Genomic DNA, 20001 nt, shown 5'->3' with positions numbered 1-20001 from the left:
TCTGTTCTATTATTTGAAGCTAAAGCACATTGAGATGTAAGACATGTAAAGTGAAAAGATGACCTTCAGACAGGTTGTATGAAATGTATTTTTAAATTCAGTTTACAATAAATTTTATGAATTCTTTATGATTTGCTGAGGGACTAAACTCTTGACAGTTTCAAGGTCTGGATGAATCTTTCATTGGAGCTGAGTAAACAGCTGAACAACTTGAAGTTGAACTCTAAATCAAGGAGGAAAGATGTTTAACCCATGAATCTGTGGCCTGTAATCTGACGTTCTTGCGTATTTGGCTATACAGTAAATATATAACTCGATGCATAAAGACAGGTCAGGTTTGTTAATTTACCCGTGAAGGACGTGAGGTCTCCTTGTATCTATACTTGGCGGTCTGGGTAATGTCCATTCGTTTGTGCTCTGGGGAAAAGAAAATGCTGTCTCTTCATTCTTAGGGAAGGTTCTGTTACTTGCATCATGAGGTGTAGTTGTGTATCATGACTGAGCAGAAGGCGATACAGAAGTTTGTACTGTTTTCTGTGAATATCAAATCTGTAGTTTGCATATTTTTCCATGAGTTTGCATCAGGTTTCATGCAAAATGATATTCTCTCACGTCTCATCCCAATTTATGCACCATAGTTGCTGAATTACTTCAACATTGACCCGGAATAAAAAGCAGATCTAGATTGTCGTGTGAATTTTCTCTTAACTATTATATTTAGCTTTTACAGGCCATTGGCGGCACACATCAGAGTTTTAAGCTCCGTCATTGGATAATTCTTACTGAAATAGCTCCTCCCACATTAGGTCTCATACATCTCTCTGATTCATGCCTCTCTCTGATTCATGCCTCCAGCAGTGATTTTGATATTGCATGTCATTGTGTATTGTGCCTACTCCATCTTATGAGCCTGAGAAAGCTATTAAAGCTGAATGACATTTATTTATCATTGTTTTGAACATTCATCTCAGTAAACTGGTAAACTAAAATAGTTTTTATGCGTATGTGAACCAGACCATGTTTTATGTCCCCCACTCTGACACACAGTAGAAGGAAGCACAAACCTCTCTCTCCGGTGACGTGTTCGACCGCTGCACAGACCGTTCACCAGATTGATGGACGGCCATGTTTGACTGTGTGTTTGTGGTGTTCCACAGGTTCAACATGTCCACAGTGTCTTGTTCAGAGCCTGCTACTGTCTTGTTGTTTTCAGCAGAGGGGTGGTGCTTAAGTGGCCGTCTCCTGAAGTTAAATATCAATAGGTAATAGTCTATTTAACCTGAAGTCAGCTTCTTTAATCGACCTTTCTTTCTCTCTGCTGTTGCCTGAAGCTGTGGCTGGATGTTCTCGTTTGCCTCAGGCCAGGTGTCATCACATGACTCCACTTCCTGTATCCATCGTTTCAAATTAAAAACACTCTGCAGAGTCGTGTTATTGCGACTTGTCATCGCACAGCGACGATAAAACAACTGAAGTTGAAACTGTACATGACATTAAACGTATGAGGAAACTTGACAATGATAATATCATAACCAGGATTGTTCATTGATGTTTTGTCATGAATTATTAACTTGGTTGACCTTTTTCATAGTAATTCTCTTGACTTAACTTCAGTTTATCATCTTTTCATCCAAAAAGTCTCAAACTTCCGTGTGTGAGACTGAATCATTAAGTCCTGGGGGACAGATCCTTCACCTTGATCATTCACTCTGATCTCTTTCTGGAGGGGAGCAGGTGAAAAGAGAGTTTCTCCTCAGGGATCCATGAAGTATCACATCAATTATACTTAGTATTTTAGACATGTGACATCCTCTGGGCTCACTTTCCTTCCAGATTACAGATAAGCTGGTCTGTGATCTTTTGGGTTGGAGGCAACGGTTTTGTAAGGAAGGAAACATTTTAGATTGTCTCTTTAAAAACTTAAAAAAAAAAACATTAATGATGCTCTGATTGTACTAATTGAGTTATCTGGTCGTGGTTTATGAAGCGATAGATTATAATCATATTTAATGTGAGCTTGGCGGTTCAAGAGAGGATAAAAGGATGGCAGGACGTGACCTCAGCTGTTCCAGATGGAGCTTTTGGATGGGAGGAGGGAGCCATAACAGGCCGCAGGCTATTTAGAAAGGAGTCGCCTGCCCCCACACGACGAGGAGCACACAGTCAGTTCATGCCGAGAGAATTACTAGTCTGGTCTTCCAGCTGTTTACTTCTAACGCTCCCCGTTAACAACTGGCTTCACCGTACATGGAGATGTGCTGCCATTAACTATGAAACGACTTTGATTATGTGGCATAGACTGAAGAAATAGAGGAGAAAGAACCCAGACAGAGTTATTAGTGGTGTAGAGGTTTGTCAGGAACGTCAGTGTTGGTGGCATAGTGTCACTGTTGTCATGTAAATAAGTTGTGTGGATCTCTACAGGGACGAGGAAGCTGTTTGTCTGATGTCGAAGTGGATCTGATGTGATCAACTTTCCACTAGATGTCATTGAATCGACAAAAACGTTGAACATATGTTTAGAAACGTCTGTTAGAACCTCTGATAGCAAAGATTTTCCCATTTTTGCTGCTGTAGCATCACAAGAGCTGGTTCATCCAATCCCCTGCCAAGGATTTTTCAGTTTGTTTGTTTCCAAAGAAGTCGGCCCAGATGTTCCATTACGTCGCTCTGCCCTCGAACAGCCTTCACCATTGGTTTATCCATCCAAGACTCTACCTCTGCACCCTAAGCACATTCTCATAGAACTAGAGTTACGTCCAGTAACTACTTTTGCGACACAAACCATCTGACACCTCATGATGTTAAGATTGATTAACTGAGAATGTCACTCATCCAGATTCTAATTTGATCCATCGTTATTGTCTCTGAAATGAATTCTTCTGTGTCACATGACCGTGACCTCAAGATGCTTCACATTTGTATAACGCACGCCCATCTGCTAGTCTGGCGTGACCCCTAGTAATAGACGGGTGTAGTGAGGGCTGAGGCCGACATTTTCTGCATGTGCCGGAAATGGTCAACCAATCACAACAGAGTGAGTCAGCTGGCCAATGAGGCAGACTGGGCTTTATCAGGAGAGGGGGGGGGTCTTAAAGAAACTGAAGCTAAAACCAAGTGTTTCAGACAGAGGCTGAAAAGAGGAGCTTCAGCAATGGACAGTCTGAGGGAAGTGATGTGATTTCTAAACATTACAGCATGTTAACCTGTGTACGTAACAACCCAAATTAAGACTATGAACCTGAATATGAGCATTAGAAATATGTTTCATTTAAAATTGTATAAAGGGAGAATACAGAGAAGGGGAATTTCCCCTTTATATCATCAGTTTACTTTGTTCACCCCCAGAAGTGCAGTTTAGTGAACTGCAGCCACAGTAACTGCTGATCTTCCTACTGCATTGCAGTCGAGACTTTGTGCACTGATTTTTTTTTTTTTTTACTGCAGTAAAGCTTTTGATTTTGTTTGAACTTCTTCTCAAATGTTACAAAACTGGTGTGAACCTTTGACTGTCACCCAGTGAGCACTGGAGCTCTCATGCTGTGGCTGAAAGAGCAAAGCTGAGAAGGGCAACTGCAACTTTCACCAGGTTGTCAGTTCAACTATCTCTTGCTTGGAGATCTTTGTTGGATCAGCTTGATGAAACCACATGAAGCTGCAGTTTGGTGATGTAAGAGTTTTCCATCCCTGATCATTCTGTTTATCACTTTTAGCATCGTAGGGTTTGACATGAAGTGGTTGAGGTAGTTAAGTAGATAATAAAATTAAAGTTTCAGCCCAAACCTGTGAAGTAAATGCAGGTTTTAATGTCAGCTGTCCTGTCCTGCAGGGATAATGTGTTAGCAGCCTCCTCTGATGTTGGGAGTGTTGCTCGTATCTCGCTCTGGATACTGTGGTCTTTTTTTAGTCCCAGCGCTGACAGCAAACCATCTGCACTGTCTGATTTGATTTCTTCAAAGAGCAAACTGTGATTTCCTATTGCGACTATGTGAGACGTCTGCAGCTCTCCCCCCTGCTGTGCTCTCCCGGTTCCATCGAAGCCAGTTCTGCCTCGTCGTCATCATCCATCCTGAACCCTTTTTTCTGTCTTTTGCTCTCATAAGCTCTTCCCCCCCCTTTCTCTCCCTCTCAGTCCCTCCCCTGCTCTGTTTTGTTTTTTTCTGAGGAAGTCTCAGAGAGGTGTTGTCAGATGGCAGCCACTGCTGAAAAAGACTAACCATGGCTTATGACACTAATCTGTTTCTGTGTCTCCTCATCTCGTTTCTCTCTCAGGTGAAGGAACGTGCGGACAGGCTGTCTCACACTAAGCTATGGAATGCCCCCTGCACCCACCATCACTAGTCTCCAATCTTTGGACTGAGCTCCAAACGCTCAGTTAGCGGCTGTGCTTCTCCCCTCGAACTCTTTACAACCAGGGGACGAAGAAAAGGAGCGGGCTTTCCAAGTCCTCCGCTAAAAACGCACAGAGCACTTTCTTTTTTAGAATATCTCAGCTATCTCTTTTTCTCCACTTGGATTTTTTCTGCTGAAATCACATCAAGATGGAGATGGATTCATACTTGTGGATGGTGATCCTCGGCTTCATCATTGCCTTCATCCTGGCCTTTTCGGTGGGCGCCAATGATGTCGCTAATTCGTTCGGCACGGCGGTGGGGTCCGGTGTGGTCACGCTGAAGCAAGCCTGCATCCTGGCGTCCATCTTTGAGACCCTGGGCTCGATGCTGCTGGGAGCCAAGGTGGGCGAGACGATTCGGAAGGGCATCATAGACGTGAGCCTGTACAACGACACGGTGCCGGTGCTCATGGCAGGGGAGGTCAGCGCCATGGTCGGTAAGTCGCTTATAGATCCAGTGAGTTGCCTTCTGTAAATGTCTTTTCGTATCTGTATGAAGCTGTAAGGATCATTACATTTTCTAAAGGCTAAAAGGTATTAAATTGACGGATATAAGCGGTCAAAGAAGTTTCACATTCAGTGTCAGAAAAAGGGAATCACAGCTGAAAAACTGACGGAGTAATCTGATAATGAAAATAATTGTCAGCTGAAGCTCTAAAAATAAAAGCTAAACCTCACCGCTGTGCAGTGTGTTCGCAGGGTGACATTGCTCCAGGATGACCTGCTGCTGATGCTGTTGGATAAATAAGTTACATGAGCTCATGCGCTGACGCTCGATAGAACCAGGATGACGCTTCAACTACTTCTCAATGAACTATTTGCTCCATGAAGAAGTTAGAAAATAGTGAAAATTACTTTCACAGTTTCCCAAAGTCCAAGGTGACATCAACCCTCAAATATTAAAATTTATACTGATATTCAAAAAGGAAAAAGAGAGATTCTTAATATATGAATGGCTGAAAACCAAGATTTCACTTCAACTTGATAAATTAATTATCTGCTCGACACATTTGAATTGAAAACCGTGTGTTCCTCTCACAGTCCTTCAGAACGGCTCTGAGATGGTGTGTGCAGCTGTGATCAGAGTCCATGCTGCTGTAACTCTGCAGGACTGTATGTCCATAGGTCTGTAAACAGAGAGGAGACATCACTCAGCTTATGTAAAACCAAAACTATTGAATTTTGTTCTCCAGCTGACAAAAGTACATAATAAGATCTGCTCTTGTTTTTCAAAACCACTTTTTAACTTGATATATGTGAGAAATGGTATAAAATGAATTAGCAAAATTTGAAAAGTGTTTAAATCTATTTGCAGATATACTGAATTAAATCAGATTTTTTGGTAACGGAGCAGCTTTTCCTGAGCAGCACTGGATGTGCCTTCATATTAAAACACATTTACAGAGAAGCACAAGCAGCGATTGTTGAGTATCAGTAGTAGCTTTACACATAAGCTTTAGATTACCTCAGTAAGTGAATGACGCTGAACAAAAAACAACAATGGGGCTCCTGTTGAGACAAAGCCATGTTAATGGCAGAGAGTGCTGGGAAACAGCGATGAATAGGGCGATATTATGCACGGGGGGATTCCCGCGTCGCTGAAGGATCACGTGCAGCCGCCGACACAAGTGAATGTTGGGGAAACACTGAACAGTTTATCTTGATCCCAAACAAGATTGTTTTTTTCACTGCCATATTGTTCATACAGATTTTTTTATTTGATAACAGCAGGAAAATGCTTCAGGACCTTCTGGAAGAAATGAAAGTTTATCAAACACAATAGAAAACAATACTGTCTGTGTGGAATTGAGGATCGAACGAGACACTGAGGACTTATTCACATAATGGACTCTGTTCACAAAGAATAACAAAAATACATTTACTGTTTGGAAAAGCTTGTGTTCACAGACCCGTTGGAATTTTGTTTTGACAAATACATTTATAAATCTTGATAAAAGAACCTGTTATCATCTGTCCTCACATTATGTTTTGCAGCAGCTTCTCATTGCATCTGAAACTATACTTAGATTCTTAGTCCCTCATGTTTGAATTCTTGCGATTACTACTTAGATTCAGGTTAATATCATTTGTCACTACAGGCTACAGCATGGCAGTGAAATGCAGTACTCGTACAAAAAGATTGAGATATAAAATAATATAAAGACTTCTTAAACATAAAAGCCGACATTTTCAGATGACTCAAAAACTGATAGCGTCTGTTTTTACAAAGTAAACTCAGATTACAAATTTTCCTCATCAAACGCTGCTCAGACTTTCACTTAAAATGTCTCACTCATGTTTTTAAAAACTCTTTGATTCCGTGAGTAGAAGCACAAACACAAAACTACTACTTAACATAACTGAGCACAGAAATGAGTAAACGATTCACGTGGTATTGTTTTTCTCTTTTACAGCTTGAACCTCCTTTAATCCAATGAGTCAGAGAACGGTGTGAGATCAGTGTGTGTGTCTGTGTTTTGATCTCAGGGTCAGCGGTCTGGCAGCTAATCGCCTCCTTCCTCAGACTGCCCATCTCTGGGACTCACTGCATTGTTGGCGCCACCATCGGCTTCTCCATGGTGGCCATCGGCACCAGGGGCGTACAGTGGATGCAGCTCGTCAAGATCGGTAATGAATGCGGCTTGTTTGAGACCAGTTTGTGTGTATTTATACTGTTTGTCTGCTCATTTAAATCCATGGTATACACATACAGTGCACTGTTTGTACATAACATTACTATTACTGGTGTAGCTGCCACTTTCCCATTGAAACCAGACTAAATAACAACACACTGAGGTATTTCCACCACAGCTACAGATTAGTTTTGACTCCAGAAAAGTTTCTAAACTCTGAAGCACAAACAGTCATCATCAGAGTCTGTAAGATGACTCCCGGGACCATTTTACGACCCAAGTGGTCATTTCTAAATGAAGCAGAGGTTACAGTTTTTCCCCTGTTAGGAGACTCAATAGACCAGCATGCAATGCAGCTGGGAAACGCATCTTAAAGTACCTGTGAAGTAGACGAGGAAGCCATCACTTCTTCTCAGGCTTAGAGAGTGACTCCTGTTATCGCCACTGTCGCAGCTGAATCTAAAACTCTAGGAAACTACGGATTGACACGATTGAAGTACACAAGATGAAGAATCCTGTAAAACTTGGGAATGAAAAATATGTACTCAAGCATTATGACTGATAATCACTGTATTTTTGTATTTATCTTTTCTCTCCTTCCTCCCTTCAGTGTCGTCATGGTTCATCTCCCCCCTGCTCTCTGGACTCATGTCTGGACTCCTCTTCCTGCTCATCAGACACTTCATCCTCAGCAAGGTGCCCCCTCTCGTGCAGTATCGCTCACTCACCAGCACGCACACTAACCTCCTAAAAGTTTCAGGCTTTAAACTCTGAGCACCGAGATACTCATTTCCTGCATATACAGTAGAGTTTAAGTCTCAGTATTAAGACACAGACGTACATGTGCACACACAAGCTCGTCCAGAGAACTCTGCACAGATAATATCCTGTGGGTTTGGCAATACCTGCAGATCTGTTGTTGCATAACCGGTGATTCCGACGGAGGAGGAAGAGAAAAGTATCGAGGATCATCCTGAGGTCACGACTGCAGGTTTATGTTTGAGTGACTCACAGGCCGGGTTGTTATTTAGACTGCAGCCGCTGCTTCACTGGGTCAAACTCCCCATGAGTTCATCTCTGTCTCCGCAGGTTATCTGCTTCAGATAAGACAGAACACAACTTGATCTTGGTCATGTTGCATCAAGCTCCTTGTCATAGTAAAAGCACACATTGTGTAAGAAGTTGTTGTTGCATGTGTAGGTTTGATTTCCACGCATGTGAACTGACCTGAATTAAACTTATAACCTCAATAGTGAATTCCAGATGTTTTATCGTTACACCGGTTCTACAAGTATTATCGTGTGGGAAACGTTTGCAGGGAAACTCTGTCGTATCCAAAATAAAGTAGTTAAGTAATATAAGGCCGAGCAATAACTATATTAATACAATAAATATAGAGTAATACAGTTAAACGTGTTTAGAAAATAAATACACAATTGTAAAATAAGAAAACTCATTAGAAGGACTTTGTAAGAACAAATGAATCTGTGATAAACAGTGTATGTATGTGTTTTGAATGTTTCTACAGTTTGTTGAATTGGTATTGAATCTTATGGCCTGAGGGTAAAATCTATTTCTCAGTCTGGTTGTGTGACTTTAAATTGTGTTTTTATTAGTAATCTATACGTGTATGTGTGTGTTTATATATTCCTGTTGGTGTGAAGCGTATTTTTAGCTCCTTTATCATCACATCAGCGACTGCATTAAAAATCCATTTGTGTGTGTTCCCTGCAGGAAGACTCTGTCCCCAACGGCCTGCGAGCGCTGCCTCTCTTCTACGCCACAACCATTGGGATCAACACGTTTTCCATCATGTATACCGGAGCGCCGTGTAAGTGGCGGGCGGTAGTCGCTCCTAAGAGACATTACTCTGACACCAATGTATGATCAAATTATCATCTCGGTCTCACTGATATTGCCAATATGGGTGGCTCGCACAACATTCCTTCCGAGGGTGTGACGAGAGTATAAGTAGATTTTTAACATTTCAAAACTACATGCCAGATATGTTGCATGTGTAAGTTATGTTCTTATACCAATGTGTGTTCATTAATTACAGTGCTCGGGTTGGAGATGCTGCCGGTGTGGTCCATCTTTCTCATAACTTTAGCCGGGTCGTTGGTGTGTGCAGCTATCGTCTGGTTTATCGTGTGTCCTTGGATGAGGAGGAAAATAGCAAGTAGGTATCTGTTAGTGTGTGTGTGTGTGTGTGTGTGTGTGTGTTACTGTGTGTGTGTTACTGTGTGTGTGTGTGTGTCTGTCTCCAGTCTTTCTCACGCCATCTGAAAGCACAGCACTCTGACCCAGGACGAACAACAGAGCTTCAGCCTCTGCTTGCACACTCTGTGCTCTGACACCAAACATCGGATGCCAACGGATGTGTTTTCTCTTTGGCCTTTGCCAAAGCCACTAAAGCCACCAAGAGAAACCCTGTGAACTCCAGTTGCTCTGCTGAGACACTCAAATTTTTTGGGGCATGTTGGTCCTTGATCGGATCCGAGGGGTTAAGATGATAGCCTGTGGTGGGGAAAGCTCTCAGATCAAGGTTAGGAATCGCTTCTCTAATGGGAAAAGGAGCCGGCAGCAAAGCAGACGACCGGGCAGAGCACATGACACATTAAATTAAACAGTGGAAAGAGCAGTAGGTGGAACATCTGAGAGAATGGAGGACATAGGCAAGGCAGCCGCTCTTTCAAGCAGGAGAAATAAGAACAAGAAGAGTTTGCCTGAGTGTTTTACATGAATATGAAAATAAAAATAAGGGTTAAATTAGAGTTTTTACTTTTTTTATATAAAACTTTAACTAAATAAAGTAGCGCTGTAATTGAAGTGATAATATCCATGATGAGGCTTAAAATAGATTTCTTTCCTCGGGCGTTTCCTTCACACGACTGATACCGACTCGACCTGTTGCTCAACGTGTCGTGACCGTGAATGTCTGCGAGGATTAGAAGTGACATTGTCGCTCCCGAACTGCTTCCATCAAAATGAAACAGGCAGTGACTGGAGTTTGTTAGTGGGTTTATACTGACGGCTGTTCAGAGGAGTCGGGGGCATCGAGTCTGTCGGCGCTGGGATTAGTTTGGATCAGCTGATGTTTACATACTGGTTTTTATGGAATGCTGCAGAGTTTTCGGAAATTCTTGGTATTAGTTCAGAGAAAACAACAAAGTTTCAAAACAGACAAAATAATATTCTATTGATTCACTTTTTAAATATTTGTCCTTCAGTTATTAACTCTCATAATTTGAATTTGACTGTCATTCTGAAAATGATCCCTCGGACATATTAGAACATGAGAGATTGTCGTGTTGTGGAGGTTTAGTGTAAATATAGTTATTTTCTTTTCCTCATAGTTTGTATACAAGGCTTTGTAAACACTGTAAGAATTGTAAAGATGATTTCATTTTGTTTTCTGGACATGCTCTCGGAACTAAACCCCCCGTCACTCCATCTCCTCCAGGTCGTCTAAAGAAGGAGCAGGCTCTTTCCAGGATTTCAGACGAGAGCCTGGACAAGATACCAGAGGAGGAGGAGGAGAGTCCCGTCTTCAAGGAGCTTCCGGGAGCCAAGGGAACCGATGAGGCCGTGTTGCCGCTCACCGGCGGCAGTGATCGAGGGACCCGCAACTCCAGTGGAGAGCTCACCAACCTGGCTAATGGAGGCACCGTCCTGCCAAATGGCAGGGCGTATGGTATTTGAGATGAATCAATAAATCAAAAAATCTACTCAAAACAAAACCAGTGACTGTGAGTAAAACTGTGGTAGGGATATTAAGAAGAAACACAAAATAGGTCTCAAGAAAACTTTATAATTAATGGTGATTAAAAAGTCACCTTCGGCAGGGTGGCTTGTTTCTGGTGGTTTATTTGTATATGCTATCAATCAGTTAGTTCTCTGACTTGACAAGAAAAGTCAATTACAAGTAGAATGTCACTCAGTACAGTGGAGCCTGTGAAAGGCCCAACAGTTATGAAACCACATTTAAATTCACTGGATCTGAATTTTTATTTGGATCTGCACCAAATTGCACAGACTCATAAATATCAGCTCAATAAAATATGCCACATTTTTATTTCTCCATCAAGATCCATGAATTGTTCTCTGAGAAATTAGGGAAATTGTTGAAACACGCAATTAAAATTTTCCAGACCAATGTGCACATCCGTCTTCCATCACTTAACATTCACGAAGAGCCAAAATGCACCAGAGCTACTTGCATACATTAGTCCATAACTGTATTTCATGTTGTTTTAAAATCCATTTTCTCTGTTAGAACAAGAAATTGAACTCAGAGATCTGTAGAAATAACCTCTTGTTCTTCATGTTTCAAATAATTTTATTTTTTTTTACATGCCTCCTTTTTAAGGAGCAGCACTGTTACTGGACTGTGTTGCTATTGGTTACACGCTTCCATTATCCTAAAACCCACTGTTTTCCATATCCTCTCCCTCAGGTCGGACCCACTCGATGACCAACGGCTGCCTCAAGTCGCCCATCTCTAACGGCAGCTTCAGCTTCGATGGCCACATGCGCAGCGATGGCCAGGTGTACCACACGGTGCACAAAGACTCTGGTCTCTACAAAGACCTGCTTCACAAAATCCACCTGGGTCGCATGGACGACAGCGACCGCTCGGGCACCAACGCCGGGCCGCCTGACAACAATTACCGCCTGCTGCGCCGCAACAACAGCTACACCTGCTACACAGCGGCCATATGCGGCATGCCCGTCCAGCCGCTCATACGCACAGAGTCGCGTGACGACAGTGAAAAGCTGGTAGGCGAGGGGGGCGGCAGGAGCAACAGCGTGTCCTACACCAAGAAGAGGATACGCTACGACAGCTACTCGTCGTACTGCAACGCCGTAGCCGAGGCTGAGATCGAGGCCGAGGAGGGCGGGGTGGAGATGAAGCTGGCCACGGAGCTGGAGGGGGTGGAGGAGGAAGGGGCCCCAGCTCCAATACCTCTGGACGACTTGGCCGAGGAGGATCATGAGGAGAAGGACAAACCTGAGGTGTTCCAGCTTTTCCACTTCCTGCAGATCCTCACCGCCTGCTTTGGGTCCTTCGCCCACGGAGGCAACGATGTCAGGTGCTGCCCCCTGCTGCTTACATGACAGATAGCAATGTATATGGCCACTGTACTGGTTAAAGTATATTTCGTTAATACCTGTTAAAGCTTGTTTCCATAAAATACAGAGAAATCGGCTTTACTGTTCTGCTTTAACGTCATTTATTCTCAGTGAAGCAAAGATACCCGAGTACAGTCGTAATCTATTTTCTCACATTGCAGTAATGCCATCGGGCCCCTGGTGGCGCTGTGGATGATCTACGACCAGGGCGGCGTGATGCAGGATGCTGCCACTCCCATCTGGCTGCTGTTGTACGGTGGCGTCGGCATCTGCGCCGGGCTGTGGGTGTGGGGCCGCCGCGTCATCCAGACAATGGGGAAGGACCTGACTCCCATCACCCCCTCAAGGTGAGAACGCCACCATGTGGGGGAGCGGGTGGAAGGGGTGTGTGTGTGTGTTTGTGTGTGTGTGTGGGTGGGTGTGTTGGAAAGAGTATCTGTGGCAGAGGTGAACTTTCCAACATGTTCAGTTTGACTCGCTCCAAAAGAGTCTGGACTCGCTGACACACACGAGTCCGTCCTGGGCTGCAGCTTCCCCGGTGAGTACTTACGTGCACCCAGCCGTGTTAGAATGCACACACACACACTTTATATAAGGCTGTTAAACGTCATTGAACGGGCAATTGCCATTCAACACACTCAGGCGTTCCCACTATGCTCACAGTAAAGGGCCTAAACCATAGGCAGCACGATAGATTTTGGAGTGACAGCTCTGTTGCCTGGAGTGCTTTGTATTCACAGGTACAGTGAACTTGTCTGAATAATCAAGGACATTTGTCTGGAGTTTAACTACTTTCTACTTCCCAAACACAGCTGCTGCTGCAGGCTAAAAGCATTATTACCACACCAACATCCTGCAAGTACAATCATGTATTTGCATTTCATTCAGTGTTGGTTGTGTCTGCAGAGGAATATATGGTTAATTCTAATTATGTTAATATTTTATATATATTTATCTGGTTTTTTGGGGTATTTTTTCTTCCTCCAGATGTATAGATAATTTATTGATAAATAATCATATCATCAATACACCATTGCGTGAACTTTAAACTTATATAATTCTTTACTGCTCTTGGAACACGTTCAGGAATCTGTAGCAGCGGTATGTGCCGTGCCTCTTTGCATTGGCAGTGAAACAGAAATAGTACACACTCTATTTTCCTCATGCCCTTTGACTTATTACATAACAATCATGAATAAATTAGTAGTCTGGTTTGGACCATAACACATAAGGCCCCAGGGCTCAATTCATCCCACGACCTGAGCAATGAACATCACGCATCCTTAGCCACTTACTGCCTCTCCTCCATCCTTTTAATCAATATCTTTATCTCTCTCTCTCTCTCTCTCTCTCTCTCTCTCTCTCTCTCTCTCTCTCTCTCTCTCTCTCTCTCTCTCACTGTCCTCTTGTCTTCCCACGCAGTAGCTGAAGGGTGTGTGTGTGTACTTCAGGGATGTTTGTCTGTATCATGTCAGCTCAAGGAGGCCGGGCTCTGTTGTGCCTGTAGGTCATTGTGCGGTGAATGTTTGTGTGCGAGCATGTTTGCATGTTAAAGTCTAATTTGCTCCAGAAAATATTTTGAGTATGTGTGTGTAGTTGTTTTTGTTGCCTCTGACGGACCTTCTCCAGTATAAACACTGACCTTGTCAGGACCAGTAGACCTCATGGGGACCAAAACCAATGGTCCTTATGAGGGAGAAAATCATTTCTGAGGTTCTGGTTAAGGTTAGGGATAAAGTTGTGGTTAGTCGGAAGTCAATGCAAAGGTGTGTGTGTGTGTGTGTGTGTGTGTGTGTGTGTGTGTGTGTGTGTGTGTGTGTGTGTGTGTGTGTGTGTGTGTGTGTGTGTGTGTGTGTGTGTGTGTGTGTGTGTGTGTGTGTGTGTGTGTGTGTGTGTGTGTGTGTGTGTGAGAGAGATACAGGGTTACAGAAAGTCGTTTGGCGTTCTGGATGAAGAGAAGTACAGTTGGAGGGCGAGGGAGGGGCGAGGGAGGAGGGTGAAGCCACAGTGAGGATCCTGGCCTCTTGTCTCCGACCACAAGCTGTAACACCAGGCTGCACTTTTCTGTTCCAGTCTGCTCTCCTCCTTTTTTAAAATATATTCCTTCCTACTCTCTCCTGTAAATCTCTATTTTTGTGGTTAACCCTCCTCTTCTTCATTCTTTCCTGTTTTTCTCTCCCTACTACATCTTTTTGTCTCTTTTTTCTGTAAAGGCGTCTCACCTCTAAATCTTTCCTTACACACTTTATTCCTTTTCCCCTCTTTCTTCATTTCTCCTCTTTTGTTTGTCCCTCCTCCGCTTTTCATTCTTAATTTATCTCTTTCCAACACCAGCTTAGTTTTTTTTTGCCAGGACTCAAAGACAAATTAGTTCTGCTTCACTGTTCTAAAGGCTCCTCTGGTGTCTGTTTCAATGCAGCACGCTGACAAAGAAGTTTGTACTTGTGTGTGTGTGTGTCTTTCTATAGTTATGGGGGCCAATTTTGTTTAAATACCATCATTAAAATTCAAGTGGTTGTTGGAGAATTGGGTTTAGTTTAGGCATTTAGTTTTGATGGTTAAGGGAGGTGCTTGGGAAGGCTTTGTGTCAATGAGTGTCCTCACAACTATAGAGAGACTGTGTGTAAATGTGTGTGTCTGCTAAATGGTAAATGGACTGCATTTATATAGTGCTTTTACATCACAGATTCATACAGCACTTGCTATTACTAGTGCACCACCAACCTTTTGATTAGAGGACAACCTGCCGGCACTGAGTGATGCTTCAAAAAATGATATCAAGACAAAAATGTTCAAATCAGTCGATAATTGTCACGATAAATGTCACATTATATATTTATTTCAAGTTTAAAGACTCACCCAAGGTCAAATTCATCATTTTGCATTAAAGCATTCAGCATAGATGGATGGAGATGGCTCGTTTTACTTTATCCCAAACTGGGGACATTCCAGACACATTACACACTATTCAAAATCTCTAAATATATAAAAAGTAGATAAAAGATCAAATAAAAAGAATGCACATAATATTATCCAATCATTGACTAGGAGTTGATTGGAGAGAGAGGAATGAGGAATGGAGAACAACGCTCCCCCTCAACAACCTGAACACCCCCGCTGTCTGAAACATGTCTCTACTCACACACGTCCAGGTTATAATCTCGATCCGATCAAGTCAACATCACTGTGAAAGACGTTGTCCCTTTTGGGGGACTGGAGTGACATGTTGCTGATTATCTCACTTTGGCCGATCAGACCTCAGTTGATGTCTGTTCCCAGGACCTCTCCTGACTGTTGTTATTTATTTGGTGTGTAACTGCAAAGAAGGAAGTGCTCGCTCATGAATCGCTTTCCCTTTTTTTTTTGCTTTCTCATTCATCTGGTTTCTCTTCATTTATCTGGGCGGGGGGGGGTTCTCTTCCACAGCGCCCACTGGTCTGTGTGAGAATAATGTTCTGCAAACGGGACAAAGTGTCTCCAAGTCAGAACCCGTGAAAACGGAAACACGCATCACAACCTGTCTATGAAATCTCTCTGTGTGTGTGTGTGTGTGTGTGTGTGTGTGTGTGTGTGTGTGTGTGTGTGTGTGTGTGTGTGTGTGTGTGTGTGTGTGTGTGTGTGTGTGTGTGTGTGTGTGTGTGTGTGTGTGTGTGTGTGTGTGTGTGTGTGTGTGTCAGGGTGAGACAATGTGTGATAGCCATGTTTTATCCAGTGTGTGTGTTTAAGTATACTTTAAAGATCTGTTTAATCCTGCTGCTGTGCTGATGCTGCAGTGTTCACCGTGCCGCCAGCAGCACGTTCCCTGACATTACAATGAAGAATGTTTCTTTGCCCCCCCTCCTCTCCTCCTCCACAGTGGATTCACTATTGAACTGGCTTCCGCACTCACAGTCGTGTTCGCTTCCAATATCGGAATCCCTGTCAGTACCACACACTGCAAGGTATGACTGAGTGGACCTCCGGGGCCGGTCTCTCACTTTTCCCCCCCCACAGGTGTCTCCAGGGGACAGGGAGCTCACGCTGCTTCCCAGGGCTGCAGGGCCGCAATCACACACAACCAATTCTATTAGAAAAATAATGAAATCAGGTTTTCAGTCAGATTATGGCTGTGGATTATTTATATTCACATTATTATAAAAGGTTGAAAGCCGATCTGCGTTCATTCCTTTTTTTCCACCCTGATAAGATTCATCAGAAACAACAAATTCCATTTTATTGTGGCAGAAAGAAACATTTTGGCCATAATTTCTGTCCGTTACGATGACACTGTACTAACATAAATACTGAGATCTGGAAACATGGTGACATTTCTGCATTAACATCCACACAGAACAACAGTGGTTTTCTCCAACTGTTTGCACGGCGTCAGTTTGATTTCCTAACTAACATTTCTATAAATGGTGTCATTGGACCAGAGGACAGGAGCAAGGTGCATGGAGTTACCTTTTAGTTTTTTACTGTGTGCTCGAAGCAGTAAAACCTTACAAGCAGTAGAAACTGGCTTTGTTTTGGCCCCAGGTTTTTCCTCTCGGGCAACATGCATCTTGTCGTTAGTCACTGCAGGAGATGGTCGGGGCTGTTTGCCACCGAAGAGGAAGATGTGCAGGTCCTACTGAGCAATGAAAATACAAAACAAACACAAAAAGAAATCTACAATTTTATTTACAGATGATTTATTACCCCCCCTGTTTACATGTATCTAACACTATCTTTAAAGTATCAGGTGACAATCAAGGAAAGAAACTAAAAGGAATTATAACTGAGATTAGTACATTAATGATAATAATTATATAATAATAATAGATTTGATTTGTAAAGAGCTTTTAACAATCATCAAAGACACTTTACACGACTGCAAAATAACAAAGTAGATAAAAAAAAACGACTATAAATATAAGATACACTTCATAATCAAACATTAAAAGCTGTTCTCAACTGTGGAGAAATGTATTTGTTTGAAGAACGTCCCTGTGCGGTGTCACTATGTTTCCAGACCTTGGCAGTTATCTTGTTTAATATTATTATTATTAGAAGACCTTAATTGTCATAAAGAAACTTCTCCTTTAAATCCCTGCATCTGACAATCACACCAATCCACCATCGGTCTTTTTACTGCATTGAAACAATCAGAACGGTGTCCGGCCGCCTGCCCCCGGCAGCAGTGTGCAGCCCTCTCCCTGATTCTTTACAGGAACATCAGCATCCAGGCTGGAAGACGTAGTGGACCCCTCCAGCCCCGACCCTGCCCCCTCCCTCCACATCAACATGGTGTCTCATCCTCTGTTTCATTTCCCCCAACTCTCTTTCATGTTGCCCCCTCTCACCACTGGCATGGTTCGGTATGTGGGTCCTCCACCCTCCTGTCCTCGCCTGCAAGCAGACCCACCTCCTCCTCCCCGGACCCCAGCCCCCCGTCTCACTTGTATTCCACTTTTATTTACCTCTCCCTCTCCATCTTTCTTTCTGTGTCTCTCCACTCATCTGTCTTCACAGCGGATTTTGCATTGAAGTAATGAGTGCGCTAACAGTGCTTGTTGCATCAAATGTGGGCATCCCAATAAGCTCCACCCACTGCAAGGTATTGGAGTCATTGGTAGTGAAGCTCCACCTCATCGCTTCACCTGTAGCAGTCAATCGCCACAGCCAATCACAACTCCTGCAGTTGACGTTTTGACCTCTCGTGCAGTTTTCCTCCAGCGGCCAAATCTCCCACGTGTCCTCATGAAGGAAGATGTTTAATTTTAAAGAAGAACAATAAGGAATAAATATGCAAGCTAATGAACTATATCGAAGCTATTGAACTTTATTTTTTTTAAAGTCGAGAATTTATCATCCTGAGACGCTTTATCTGATATTTATTTATTTCCATTTTTTTCTTGTTGCCTAATCTACTTTAAATTTTTGTTAATTAAATGAATCCCCTCATATTTGTCAGATTTTTCTTTAAATAGGTCGAACTTGACTTTGTGTCCCAGCAACATTAGAAAAGACGTTTTAAGAAATATTTGTGGGAAAATATCAAACTATTCCTATAATTCTAAAGCCTCCAATTTTACGTTCACACTGGTAGCTTGTATTGTGACGATGGAGGGCAGTGTTTAATTTAAAAGATAAAATGTAAGTTATATTTGATGTATTAGTTAAAATATTAAAAGTAACATAACTATCACAAGATTATTAATATTTAGATCAGTGTCTCTGCTAATGGGGAAACTGCACAAGACTCAAAACTGGTATTTAATTACTGATGATCAATTCATCTAAACATCACCATCGCCATCCATATCTTTATTTCATTCCTCACCAATTTCCCTAAAACCTCTGATGATCACCTGCCTCTGCCCAAATGCTAAATCTACTGATTAGAGGTGTACTGTTTAGTCGTGTTTGTGATTTGATCGATCTAATGATTGTGGAGGACGCACAGACGTTGTTGGAGGAAAAAAAACAAAATCCGTATTTTATAGATGTTACTGAACTTGAAATTGAAATGTTAAGAGTGATGCTGAATCCAACAACATCTGTGAACGACTCCCAGACGGCTGTGAGAGAGTGTGCGATTGTGTGTGAGAAGCAGCGGGCATCCATTCAGTTTGGTCTCAGTTCAGTCGTTGCACATTGACCTTTTTCCTTTATGGATTTTTTATTATTTTTTTGTTACTTCTGCGGAGGTTAAACTGAATTGATGCCCGGGCCCGACGTGCGCGGCGCTGTGGTGTGATCTTGTACAGTGACTCATTGTTTCAAAAGCTCTGCAGGCGCTCGGCAGCACAAAACACCGAGGTCACACGAGTTTAGGATTTGTTGCTGCATAGCTGAAATACTACGAATGGTTGTAAACAAACATCATGGCCACGAAATTTAGATTTGCTCCCACACAAAGTCTGCTTGAAGAATAACGTTGATTTATCCAAACGAAGGAGACATTTGGTATTTAATTTTCAGCCAATTTGGAAAAAATCTCCTCCTGTATTTGTGTGATCTTTAGTAAAACTGGCCCAACCACCACAAACATGACGTGTCGACCTGACCTGTAGCTGGGAGTGTGACAGGAGGCGCGTCGTGTCTCTGTGGTCGTATAAGAGCAGACAAACAGTTTGATTCCCGCCCACCTGCAATGTCAACAGAGCTGAAACCAGTCGCACATTCCGCTGCACCACAATGAAGAGTCTGATATGTGTGTCTGAAATTCTCCAGAATTAATTATCATTCATTGGTGTTTTTGATTTGTATGAAGGTGAGTGAACAATGCATTATAGTGGAAGTCTGAAATTTGCAGACATATTTGAATTATAAAATAGAAATTGCGAAATTAGCTTTTTTGGACTTAAGCCTAATGAAAAGGGAAATATTTGACTTGTGTTACACCTGCCAGTCTCAGACTTCCACACAAATTAAACGTAGGTAACTATAATAATCTGCTTGCTCTGACTAACACAAACATTTTGAACTGAGCTGGTTTTGAAGAGCTGAAGGCTGCGTACAGGCTTTTCTGTTCAGATGCTAAATTTGTTCAACTATGATCAGCGGCGGAATGTACTTTGTACTGCAAGTATGTCACTATCAAGTACTGCACTCAGATAATTCATCTCTTTTAGTCAAATGTTATTTAGTTGGTTTGCATAAATTCTTTTGATTTGATAATTTCTATAGATGAGACCTCACCAAAACTACAAATTGTCTTTTCCCACCATACTGATCGCCTGTAAATAAATCAGTCATCCAATAACACAGTTGTTCTGGGGGGGCCAGACCCTCCTGGTGTTGCATAGAGCCACTGCACGTTGGGCCATGGATGATCAGGGGAAAATACGGCATAAAAATAAATTCAATTTAAACAAT

The 20001-nt window shown here is 42.5% G+C and overlaps 1 protein-coding gene across 7 annotated transcripts in view; it reads left to right on the top strand.

The window, feature by feature from the left end:
• The window catches only part of slc20a2 (solute carrier family 20 member 2), a 46292-nt gene that overhangs the window by 20818 nt on the left and 5473 nt on the right, over positions 1 to 20001 (top strand). For 6 of the 7 annotated variants that reach the window (XM_047341198.1, XM_047341200.1, XM_047341204.1 and 3 more), the window contains exons 2-10: positions 4273 to 4830; positions 6881 to 7021; positions 7637 to 7722; positions 8761 to 8857; positions 9086 to 9205; positions 10490 to 10720; positions 11483 to 12119; positions 12321 to 12506; positions 16016 to 16100. In XM_047341198.1, the coding sequence (XP_047197154.1) occupies positions 4542 to 4830; positions 6881 to 7021; positions 7637 to 7722; positions 8761 to 8857; positions 9086 to 9205; positions 10490 to 10720; positions 11483 to 12119; positions 12321 to 12506; positions 16016 to 16100 (1872 nt within the window). In that variant the 5' untranslated portion in view covers positions 4273 to 4541. Of the gene's footprint in view, positions 1 to 4272; positions 4831 to 6880; positions 7022 to 7636; positions 7723 to 8760; positions 8858 to 9085; positions 9206 to 10489; positions 10721 to 11482; positions 12120 to 12320; positions 12507 to 16015; positions 16101 to 17652; positions 17738 to 20001 lie in introns of all 7 variants that reach the window. The other variant, XM_047341199.1, reaches the window with a different exon arrangement.

Source organism: Hippoglossus stenolepis, chromosome 9, assembly GCF_022539355.2.
Source record: "Hippoglossus stenolepis isolate QCI-W04-F060 chromosome 9, HSTE1.2, whole genome shotgun sequence".
NCBI classification, from domain to species: Eukaryota; Metazoa; Chordata; class Actinopteri; order Pleuronectiformes; family Pleuronectidae; genus Hippoglossus; species Hippoglossus stenolepis.
The sequence above is the reverse complement of the archived record's forward strand: the minus strand, read 5'-3'. Positions and strand labels throughout refer to the sequence as shown.